Genomic DNA, 12,943 nt, shown 5'->3' on the forward strand with positions numbered 1-12,943 from the left:
TCATTTTGTTTACCATCCATATCTTCAAGGAAATATCACCCTTTCCTACGGTTTGATTATAAAAATTGAGGAAAATAGACCATAGTCTGGTAATACTTTAGCATAAAATCCATAGCATATTTAACTTAGGCCTACATACAAAAATAATACTCAGAAGGAAATTCCAAATATAAGGTAAGTTTTTTTTTTTTTTATTGTTAATTGTTTATTTCATTATCTTACCTAACAGATCTTTTTAATCTAAGTTACAGCAAACAAGACAAATTATGGTGGAAATCCGTTGTCTGCCCTCAACTTTATTTTTTTCGAAGTAGCCTAGGTACCGGTACACTTCTATAACTTAGCCTATTGAAGCCTAGCTTATGTAGGTAATAAATAATTAAAAATACAACATTTAGAAAAGGTTATTGATCAATTGGAAACATTGATTATGATTAGGCCTAAGTTAAATACTAAACCTTTCTTTGATTTTTTCATAATCAACAAATTGGGTTAGGTTTAGGTTAGACCAGTTTGATTTTGTTAATATCCATAGACTAACACTTTACTAACTTAATTGATGTGTTTTATCCAAATTTAGGCCTACAGTAGAACCCCTCATATCTGGCCTTGGTTTTACCGGTCCTCTGTTTATCCGGCCCCTTCCAGGAAGCCAATATCAAAATTTTTTTCTCACACCTTACAGACGTTTAGATACAAGCACTAGTCTTTGTGACTGCTCAAGTCATAAAATAAATTGTTCTCATTATTTATCTGTTTGTTTATACATTTATTTGCTGAGTCACTATACTCAGTTGAGCTAGTAGGCCTAACCTCTGATCAGTTGGCTGATTGTTTCCAAAGTGGGTTTAGTACAGTACAGTACAGTACGAGTACATTAATTTTGTATTTCACAAAATGGTTAAGAATGTTGAGTATAAATACAAGTACCATTTAAGTCCTAATGATCTTTAAGTACAATTCATTGTCATTTTTACCTCCATTTAATATGTTTTGTTACCTGGAATCATAATATTTGTACACTCATTACTTACAGTAATGACTTTAACCTACAAATATTTTTTTTTTCCTTTTTACAGACACGTTTATTTTTCTAAAAATGATCCCAGAACAGAATTAAATGATACTTTTGATTGCATATATTGATTACCTAACCTATTATTATTAGGTATGAATTGTCATTTTCATAGTAGGTTGGTTTATCCGGCCAAATCGTTATCCGGCCAGGGGCTTGGTCCCGTGGTGGCCGGATATGAGGGGTTCTACTGTATATAACTTAGCGTGTGGTTAAAACCCTTTTCTAAATAGGACTTTAAGTTAAGTTATTAAGTTTAACTACTAAAGGTTTCCATTTCCATAAGTTAACTTAGGCATGGAAGTGTAATTGAAAAAATATACCTGTAGGTGGATAACGGATTTTGATTGAAATTATTGATAGAGGCTCAGCTAACTTAGGTAGTCCATTTATCAAATTTAACTTAGTGAATAAATAAATCTAGGTTAAACTTACCGGTATGCACCCTTCACCAAAGCTCGTCAGTGAGGTTTGATTTAAATAAATTTCCTAAGTTAACTAAACTTAAGTTAGGACAGGAAATAAGCTATTAAGTTACCATGTCTCATGGTAAGAGGAAAGACCTGGACCCAGGGCCGATTTACCATTTTGATGTCCCCAGACCCAGAAGGCCACCGGAGGCCAAACACCATCCGTTAATATGTAATTTGGCTGCACTTTACTTGACGTCCTACACTCATTCGAATGAAAATATCGATCGATATATCGATTAATCGATTGCTTCATTCGATATATCGTTTGGTTAGTTAGGTAAGGTTAACCTAACCTAACTAACCAAACGATATATCGAATAAAAGAATCGAATGAAAATATCGAATTGAAAAAACCAATCGAATGAGTGTAGGACGTCAAGTAAAGTGCAGCCTGTAATTTATATATAAACACAATATAAGTTAGCCCTATTCCATCGTATTAGTCTTTGTTTGTTACAGTCAATCGGAAGGTTTGAGTTTAGTTAGATTAAGTTGTTTAATTTTATAAATTGCATCGATAACTTCATCGTCCCGATGGAGTCGGATATCAAAGTTTTGCCATAACCTATGTGCACATATTATATATGAGCTGTGGCCATATAGCCTACATAACTTATACATATACAGGGTGAATAACTTACCTGTGCCACCATTGGTAGGCCTATCTAATGGTCCCAGTAGGCTACACTTTCGCCGAGACAAGGCGCAGGTGCAAGTCCGAGGGGGAGAGTCTGCTCGGTGCGCTCGGCTTCTCTCGCCCTGACTCGCAAAGTCTTGGGATTGCCTGAGAGTTGGTTTTTTGACACAAGTCAAAGGATCTGAGACTGCACAAGTGCTTAACACATTCCATTTCAAATGTGAGACAAAGCGAGAGTGTACATGGTTACCTCTTGCCCAAATTAATTGGCGAGCACTTAGGCGAGAGTGTACCGGTAGCATAAGAAACTATAAGATTTAGAGGAAACATTAAATGGAGAACTTCATTTTCTTCTGAAACGAAAACTTATGGATCTGGTTTTTTTCAAATATTGCCCTCTTTTTCCAATATGGCGGCTAATTTTGTATTTTCATATGAAACACCCTGTAACTTATTTACTGATGGTTTTTAGAATGTAAATGCAATTTTTAAGTGTTTTTATCCTGCACACTTTTCCTCTAAGGGTAGGGCCTACTCGTTTATGAGCTACCCGTGTTCCAACTGGAAAATACCCCCGCCTCAGCATACCTGCACTGCAGACTAAGCGAATTTCCATTTGCCTGATTGGATTTAAACACTAAAATGCCTCCTTAAATATAGCCTAGCCTATCACATTTATTCCCTATTTAAATAGAATTAGTTTAACGAGTACTTAGGTTTGCTGCAACAGGGAGGGTAAAAAAGTGTTTTTGTTGTAAAATGTTTACAGTTTAGTAAGAAATTCATGTATTTTCCAAATTCGATCAAAATATATTCATAAACAAGCAAACTATAACAGTTGAGTTATTTTCCTTAAAAATAACATGGGAATTTTAAATTAAAATTTTTTGGAATTTTCTCCGTATCCATTAGGCGCACAATAATGCTTCAATATACTAAATTATTTGTTTTTTAAGCTGTACAAAATGGTTTGGAAAGAAATTGTGAAATTTTGTCTTTTTAGGGTCAAAAATGGGAAAAACCTTTTTTACCCCATAAAACCCCCCATAAACCCCTGTTCCCATAGTCCGATCATGCTGGTTCGCGAACTCATTTGAATAAATGTAGGTTTACACGTTTATACCAAATTTCATCAAAATCGGATCATTTTTGCTCGAGGTATTGTGCTAACGGACACATATATATATAAATTTTTTACCTTTTTTACTTACCTGTTTCCGTCTATGATCCTAAAATTTGTAGTATTATAGACGGAAACAGGTAATCTTATACCATTTTAATTTTCAAGAAGTGATCCTGGACCAAATAACATCATTATGAATTATTATGTTCTCTAGATCTGCTGTATGTAGATAGACTTTTATTAATTTACTATTAGTATTAACTGGCTACATAAACATAACTGTAAATAAACCACCCATTCCATGTATCACAGCTTTTTAACTGCTTGGTACAAATTAGCTGTTGTCATTAAAAAAAATAGTGCTGCACCCTGTTGATATACCTATTAACTTTTAAATGCTATTTAACATCACAGAATCAAATTGTTTAGTTGAAACAGCTGTTAAGATTCTTTAATTCCAATTAAATATAAGTACTCATAAGGTTAACATGGGGAAACTCCAGAGCCACTGGGGCGGAGCCGATTGGACGGATCACGAAATTGATGGTGTATAAACCTATTCCATGAAATTCTACACGTATTTACCAAGTTTCGTGGCAAACGGTCCAATGGTGTCCGAGATCATAACGTTCAAACATACAAACTTCCTCTTTTATAAATATAGATATATATGAATTTGAACGGATGGTGTTTTTGGCCTCTAGGGACCTCAAAACTAAAAAGTAAATCAGTCCCGGGTCCAGGTCTTACCATGAGTACTACGGTAATAGCTTATTCCCTATATGGGAAATTCGCTAAAAGGTGATGGCTTGATTTGTACGTTCTGCATTCTAGCTCCTTTGGAGGAAATGCTAAGGGTAAAGTAAGTTTTAAAATTGCATCTATATTCTAAAAGATAAATCAGAAAATACAGGGTGCTTCATAAGACATTTCTCAATTAGCCGCCATTTTAGCCGACCATTTTAAAACAAATTAAATTCATATTTTTACTGTATTTTATGATCTCATGTCAGTGGTATTTTTAAAGAATTTATAGTTGAAACTCCTCAAATTAGTTTGGGTGTAATGGGAATCAATCCTGTCTCTTTTGCACTGAATAGTCTGAGAAGCTAACTACTGGCTAGGTAATTCAACACTACTTAAAATCTTAGTTACACCTTCTATAGTATGTTATAGACTTTACAACTAATATAGTAGAGTGAAAATTTAAAAACGTACGTTTTCATGTCCCTGGCCTTTTACTTCGTAGATACTGGATTTGTAGTTTATTATTATGTGTTTTAATATTTTTTGGGACGGGGGCAACATGTTACACACATTTATTTGGTTTTAAATAGGTTCTAGGTATTTTTTTTGTATTTTTAAAGTCTCGAAATTCACGACCGTGACGTGTCCCTAGGGTACATTTTCCAACTTTCACGCTGTTTTTAGACTAATTACTCATGCCGAAATATATAAAGCCATATTTTTATGCCATCAATGGTTATTAAACTTACAAAAAAGGAGCATATTATAATTTTATTGTCATTGCAAACTGACTACCATGACAAAATAAGTCTGTCCCTCGATTTGGCGTCACGACCATAAGGGAAAAATTTTCAACTTTGGAGCACGACAGTGGCAAGCCTGGCGTCGATGGAGTCAGTTTGTTTTAGAGACTAGTTCGCGGTGTACGTGAGGATCGTAGTGCCGGTCGTTTCGAGTTGAAAGGAGGAATTACAAGATTAATAAAGGAAAGATTGTGTTTTTTGTAATTTTGGTGTGTCCGTGACCGTACGTAGTCATTCGATGAAGTAGACATGGTGTTAATTTTTGTTTATAAGATATTTCAATTGCTAGATTAACCTAGAAGTTCACTTTGTATCCTCGAACATGAGGTGCAGGGCTACCGCCAGAACAGAGCCAAATAACACGTAATTTCACGACCAAAGTTTCACGACCATCGCGGGTTTTTTCACGACCAATCCAGCCTTATGGATTATAGTGTGTTTGGTCGTGACAATAACTTTAATATAATTGTAATTTGAACAGTTTAGTTCAATTGAAACACTTATTTTTATTATAACTAACAGTGTAATTAAAGAATTGTTTAGAAAGATTTAGATTATTTCAGAAAATTCACGACCGTACCGCTTGTCCCTGACCATCACGTTTATGATTTCTATCATAAAAATTTCAAAAATTAAAATATCGTCATATTTTAATGATTTATACACAAAAGAAGCACACCTCTATACAAACATAACGATTTTTTGGGTCTCAGGTAAGTTTTTTCGGAGTTATACAAACTTAAAAAGATTTTATTGGCTTTTTTTCAATTTTTTGAATTTTTTTTATTTTTTTCTAGAAAGACCAATTATACCAAAAGCTCAGCGACCTTTTTATTGTATAATGGTCATAAAAGTAAATTAGTTTATAGCAAAACATTGTTATAAAAATAATATTAACTATTTTTAATATTCATTTAAACGTCTGTTATGGTCGTGACAGGATTTTGTGTTTTTCCACTAAAGATGCTCATTAAAAAAAAAAATACCAAAGATATTGCGTTACCATGGGCATTTTATGAAACTTCAAATGTTAATGAAATAAAAATAATAATAAAAGTTTTGAAAAAAGGGGAAAAAAATTTGCAAAGTGCTTTTCCTGAAAACGTACGTTTTTAAATTTTCACTCAGTAGTCTTATCAAGGGCGGTCCTAGACAAATATTTTGGGGGGGGGGCCTGGGGGGTATGGAATACCCCCCAGCAAAGGAGGGGGGTCCGGGAAAAATTTGGAAATAACGTGCTAAAACGAGTGGTTTTGAAGCTATTTTGAGGGCCTAGTTTAATGTGTTCAAGCTTCCCAGTTTATTTAAAGGTCAAAGAAATGTCTAAAAATAAACTTGTATAATGTCATGTTTTTGCATTATTGAGACTTGGGGTTTAATATCAAAGGAATACCACAACATTACAACACATTCAAGCATTATTGATTTATGAAAACTCCCTTTCAACTCATGGTGGATGTATTTTCCTTCCACCATGCTTTCAACTGGTGCCAATGTGCATGCTAAATGGAAAATGTCCAAAATCGGACCAAGATGTCAAACCAGAGAACTTATTTTATCCAAGAAGTGTTTAAGAACTTGGACCCAAAACTTCTGCATTATAACTGAACTGCCCTAAAAGCGACAGTTAACCTACACAAAGTACACTACCCAACTAACGTTGCCGTCGGCGTCCCGTCACTGGTACCGCCTGGAGAATTGGTTCTCAGTGTTCTCATTTTTTCTACGCCAGTGCCAGTGGCATTTTACAAGGGGTCAACGTGAGAATAAAGTTTTTGTGCAACGATTTTGTGGTTGTGCTGGGAATTAATTCTGTCCCTTCCACATCTAAGTCTGAGACACTACCATTTTGTTGTTGTTTTATGGCTAGCAACATGCCAATTGGGTTGTGGTATTTTTAAATATGATATCAGGTGCTCTAAATATGTATACTATTTAATATTAAAAGTTTTGAAATTTGCTACGGTAATCATTGAATTACATTACTGTAATTATTACAAATTCCTAACGCTCAATTCAGATAAATTAATATTCAACTACCTTTCAAGCTTTGACTATTGATACAACTTCTTTTCTTTATCCAATACCCAAACCCAATTCAAGTTTTCAATCATCTAGGTTAAAATGGATGATAACATTAAATGCCGAAAAATTAAATAAGAAGAAGAATGCGGCCGAACGTCGAATGTCAGCATCGGGCACTGCCGTTGCTGTATATGGCTGAAAGCGTCCGTCGTCTGCCGATCTTCCCTACTTTTCATAACGCACAAAAAACAGCCAGACTCGAACGATGAGTTTTAGGTTAGAGTTTGTAATTAGTCCTTTCATTCGCCACAAGTTTAAAGACTACAATGAATTTCAATTTGGCAGAACGATTTGCAATAAAAATTATTAAAGTTCCCCTGGTATAATAGTTTATATATATAAAAAATATTTTGGGGGGGGTCATGACCCCCCTGACCCCCCCTGGGACCGCCCTTGAGTCTTATACTATATTGTCCTAATAGGCTGTGTATACACTATCTCTTACACTATTTGGTGCAATGATTTTTGAACCTGTGTTATAATAACCATCCACTATGTTTGTTTCCCAGAATGGCTAAACAGAGGAAACTGTTAAATCAATCATGCCATGACACATTTTTTGATGAAATGGAACAAGAAATGAACAAAATTTCTGCAAAAAGTAAGTTTTTTTACTACTTTACCTACATCAAGTACGCTAGTATACCTACTGTGACTATTTTATGCTTTCCAGCTGGTTTATTTGTTGGATTAAACCTTTGTTGTTCTAGCCTGTTGCTCTTGGTTCTTGAGTAGGTAAGATGTTTGTGTCACCCTTAACATTGATGACACAAACATCTTAGCTACTCAAAAACTACCTGGCTAGAACAACAAAGGTTTTATTAGATTACAGTAGATGTAGAACCTCTATTAATCATCACCTTCAGGGCTGAGAGATAACAATACAGTAGAAGGATAACAGAAATCCTGTCATAAACCTGTAGGTACAATCAGTTGATTTAAAAGCTTTTGGAAGAAATTAAACCCTACAGGTAGGCTACCATATTTATATTTAAATTACATACAAGAGTAATACAGAACAGAGCTTTTATCCTGGCTATATTTGACTGCTGCCTTAGTTGGCCCCTGGAGGATGTGAAGTGACACAACCTAGTCGTAGATTGACCTGTCACACATGACGACTATATCTAGGTCTGGGTCAAAATTTGAACTAAAACCAACCAATTCTATCGTATCAACTTTTATCTTTCTTGTTACGAATCAATGGCTTAATGGCTTAGTGAGGCTGTTCCAATCCTACTTTGCTTTTTCCAAAATTTCTACGTACTTGTGGGCAACCAGAAGTGTATAGTCTGGAGTCTATGATAAGCTCCCTCTTCAATGTAGTAAAATTTACGACTCTACCAGTACATTAACCATGACTAAGCCTCCCCCCCCCCCAAAAAAAAGAACGTGCAACAGTAACGTGTGTTTTGGGCATTACAATAATTTAGAACTCAAAATAGTTCACTTAGTTATGATTACAGAATACAAAAATTGTCTTTATTTCAGGGAAGAAAATCGATAAGGAGCCTCCATTGCCGCCAGAAAAATTATTTCTGCAGTTTGATCCTAGTAAGAGATTAGAAGTTTGTAAGAAGAACACTAACTCACAGCCATTGACGATGCAGAAGAGTCAGTGGAAGCCTCCAATCAAGATGTCTAGCCAACCTGAGAACTATCAACTGAGCACAGAAATGATGACAGATGATAAGAAAACCATTAATATAGGAAGTACTGCCTTAAAGCTTAATGGTGAAGCAGTTAGATTGTCTTCCTCTAATGATAAAAACTGTTCAGTCATCAACCAACAAGTGGATAGAGAATTTACTGAAGACGATTCTGATATGGATGAAGTAATCAAACTAACTTCTTCTCAAGAATCTCTTACACCAGATGTGCATGTTTCAATTGCCAATAGCGGTGATAAAAATGAAGACAAACGTGAAAATTTTGATGAAGAAGTTGATAAAGTTGCTCCTTTAGATGCAGACACAAAAACTAAAAGTATAGAACTAGAGGAAGATCCTAATGAGGAATTTAATAACGTTGAAAAAGGTTGTTCGCTGAAGTTACCTTCAGCTGCAGATGACATCCTAGAGAGACAAGATTATTTCAATATGATGAGCAGATATTTAAACAGTTATCCACACAAGGATACCCATATAGAAAGTACCGTTAACATCGAGAATTTTAGATATAAAAATAGCTTTCAAGAGTCAAGTACTACATTGAACTCAACATTGTCCAAGTATAAAGAAGACGAGAGTTTAAGGGATGCAATGTGTGTTGAAAATGAGCAGCAGACAAAAAAGTATTCATCTCAAAGTAATAACGAGAAAATAATAGCAGTCAAATTAAACGATGTTCAAAGTGGTGTTGTGAAGAAAAATGGAAATGTTGGTATGTTAGGTGATGTCAATGAAATTGGTAAAGAAGATGGACACAATAATGAAATAGATGAAGAAAATGGACACAATAATGAAATAGATGACAAACGTGGACAAAATGAAATAGATGAAGAGTATGGATACAATGAAATAGATGAGGAATACGAGCACAATAATAAAATAGATGAAGAAGACAAACACACTGGAGAAGAAGGATTTGAACAGAATAATGAAATAGATGAACAAGAAGAACTCAATAATGAAATAGATGAACAAGAAAAACTTGATAATGAAATAGATGAAGATGATAAACATAATGAATGGATGGGTTCTCAATTAAAACTAATCAATGATAATTGTAATCTTATCCTTAGTCAACAGAAAAGACTAATGCAATCTGCCAATGAACAATGTGGGAAGTTTAATATTACAGACACCGAAATTCTGAGTCGAAATGAGGAGTTGACTAAACAGTCAGCTAACACAATTTGTGATAAAAATTTTACAAAAATTGGTTCAAAATTTGGAGATTTATGTGGGCCAGATGGTGACAAGAATAGTGCTCAACTTGAAGAGAGCGCATCAAACAAAGAAGTAGAAAATGTAAACAATTCCTTTATTATGTCAAATGAAGAGGGCTACCCTGATAAACCAAGTGAAGTTTCTACCCCATCAGATCAAAATATAAGTGTATCTATTGAAAATTGTAAGAGCGTTTCCACTCATAACTTCAAAAATATAAACATTTGTGACGATAGCAGAGTAGAAAATCATAAAAATATTGTCAAGAATTTCAACCAAGAAAAGGGAGGGTTGGTAAACAACATTTTTGAAAATTGTGCACATCAATCCAAAGACTGTAGTTCACAGAACATTGGCCCATTAGAAAGAACATCCCGTTTAGATTGCACTGAAGATGCAGAGGGAAGCGAATCGTCTGAAGATAATGTTAATCAACCTTCGACAGAAGAGAATGCATTTCAAGAGGAAGTAAAGGAGGATAATATAATGGATGAAGAATATTCTTGTTTGATGATTAGCAACTCACAATTAGAAGAAATTGAAAAGAATTACTATGAGTCTTCGAAAGTCACAATGAATGAAGAACCGGTATTGCAAGTTGTTAATACGAATCATACACAGTTTAACAAGCCAATACCAAATGCAAACAAGATGATTGAACTAAAAAATGCAACTGAAGTACATGGTAAAACCTTGAGTGGAATCAGTACTCAAAACAAATCTGGTCCAAACAATTTATCAAGTATTCCAGTAAATTTGCCAAGAGTCAAATGGCCTGGAAAAATGTTGGAGATGCAAAAGAATATTCGAGAAATCACTAGGGAAATAGACCGGCTTAAGTAAGTAAACAAACTCAGTATAATTTTTATTGTTTATTGTATATTTTATTGTTAGTCTTAATGTGGATTAGAAGACCCTCTGGGGCTCTCTGATTGAATTTACAAAAGATACATTCACATATTGATTTTAGAGTCTCATTATGTAGGTAGGTACTTTGTACATAAATTTCAAATAGGTACTTCAAATATTATAATGATATATTTTCTTATATTTTTAAAGATATGTTTTTGTTACAGTGGGCTGCTGATGAATTTCAGGCGGGAAATATGGCCTCAGAGACATCCAAAAAGTTCAGAGAACTGAGAACTAGAAAATAAAAAGAAACTGAGTGTTCAGTTGAGTTAAGTGTTGTATCAGTTAATTGTTATTTTTAAGATATTTTTATTTTAAAAAATACAGTGGTAGTTAAGGTAGTTTAGTTTGAATGTATTAAATTCTGTTTTGAATTTAAAGTTTGTTACATTCCTCAAGTGTTTGGAGATTGTAGCTTGCTTAGTTGTTGTCATAAAGTTTATCTTATAAGTTTATATATGCCTAAGTACTGCAAAATATGTAAAATATGGTTACAAATAAGTTAAGATAATTTCAAATTTATTTTGTCAAAATATTGTGCAATTTTTATTCAAGTCCTACCATTTAATAAAAAACCCGTGTTGTTAATTTTAACAAGCAATTCAAATGTTGACAGTTGATTAGGACTCTTACTCAAATTGCATACTTTATTAATCCTTTTGTGTCAAATACCTTAGAATGTAATGTAGGCTAACTAATTCATTGTGTATCTAATTCACAACACTAGTCAACACTGATAGTAACTTCATAGTAGGCCTAGGCCTACATACACATCAATCTTTATTGTTGATAATTTGTAATAATCCTGATAACTGGCAATGATAACAAATCAACAACACACCCACCAATGATCTGTTACACACACATATCTAATCATTAATCAAGTTTTTTTCCAATTACCATAATCTACATGAGAAATAACATAGAATACCTAGGTATATTGAACTAAACTTCCATCAATGTTTCACAGTCAAATAAACATATATCCAGCACCTGTGTCAATCATTTAACAGTTATTTACTTTTCAAAAACTTCCACTGTTAACATAGTTAGAAGTTAAAAGTTAGTCCTGTAAAAAGTAACTGATAGAAGTTATAAGTTAGTTGGTTTAAAAAGTAACTGATATAAGTTATTAGTTAGTTGAAAAACTAACTGATATAAAATAAAGTTAGTTTTAGTAGAAAATTAGTTGTTCGTTGGGCAGTTGTTTTAAAGTATTTTTTAATGTCACATCTTGGTTACTAATATATATTATAATATGAGTAAAGTTTGCGCAAGATATGATTTAAAAAATGGCTCCTACGATTTCCTCCAATTTCAATGCTATTGAAAATTGCTTGTATAATACATTTGCATTGTATGATGTCTTACTAACCAAAGGGATAATTACGACTGTTCAAAAACATTAAGCGTTTACTACAAAACAATATACACTGACATTGAACTAAAAATCTAAAGGAAAGGCCAAGGAGATTTGTATTTTTCGACGATGCACCGCACGAATTGATGCGTTATTACACCATCCCGTAATTATAGTTGCAACGTTCCACGATCCCAGTGACTTCATGCAATAACGGTTGTCAGATAACAGATGTTATGTATCATGAGTTTTATATTGATTGAAGCTTATTGTGGACATTTTATAGATTGATCATCCAAATTAAAGTTTTGTAGACTAAATTGAGGATAAGTGGATGTCTAACAAAAACGAATTGGCTTTACTACTTAATTAATCGTAGTAAGGCTGAAAATATTTGTAGGCTTATAAGCTCTATTTTTTACCTCTTGAACAAATCAAACACCTCGAGCAAGATCGGTCCCCTGGTACTTGTGTTTTAATCAAACATTGTCACATTTTACATTACTACAACATAAACAAATGGCATAAAACTTGTCAGATAATGAACATCAACTAAAGACATTGTTTTGACACTTGAGATGATATATCAATCAACAAACAAACATTTCCCCTTCCCACCCATCAGTGCTTGGGGTGTTGATAATGGCCGTCACTACCCTTCCACAGGCCCACTGCATTCCAAAACAACTGGACTTTGACTTTCTCTTTCCCCACCCCCCGGGTTGTTTGTCTATACAAGGGCACTGACCTCTCACGGCCACACGCAACCCTCACTGATCACGTGAAATAAATAACCAGTATTTGAGATGCTTCCGCATAATTGGGAAAGTTAGTTGA

General features: G+C 34.0%; 1 protein-coding gene across 1 annotated transcript; it reads left to right on the forward strand.

Moving 5' to 3' along the window:
• Positions 1–138: 138 nt before the first annotated feature.
• LOC128986388 (repetitive organellar protein-like) lies at positions 139–11,258 on the forward strand. The gene is made up of 4 exons (XM_054406742.1): positions 139–174; positions 7,453–7,544; positions 8,435–10,673; positions 10,911–11,258. The coding sequence occupies exons 2-4, from the start codon at positions 7,454–7,456 to the stop codon at positions 10,975–10,977; spliced, it is 2,397 nt and encodes a 798-aa protein (XP_054262717.1). The 5' UTR covers positions 139–174; position 7,453; the 3' UTR covers positions 10,978–11,258.
• Positions 11,259–12,943: the final 1,685 nt, after the last annotated feature.

Source organism: Macrosteles quadrilineatus, unplaced genomic scaffold, assembly GCF_028750875.1.
Source record: "Macrosteles quadrilineatus isolate MER2022 unplaced genomic scaffold, UCM_ALF_1.0 Scaffold_2__2_contigs__length_208266976, whole genome shotgun sequence".
Classification (NCBI taxonomy): Eukaryota; Metazoa; Arthropoda; class Insecta; order Hemiptera; family Cicadellidae; genus Macrosteles; species Macrosteles quadrilineatus.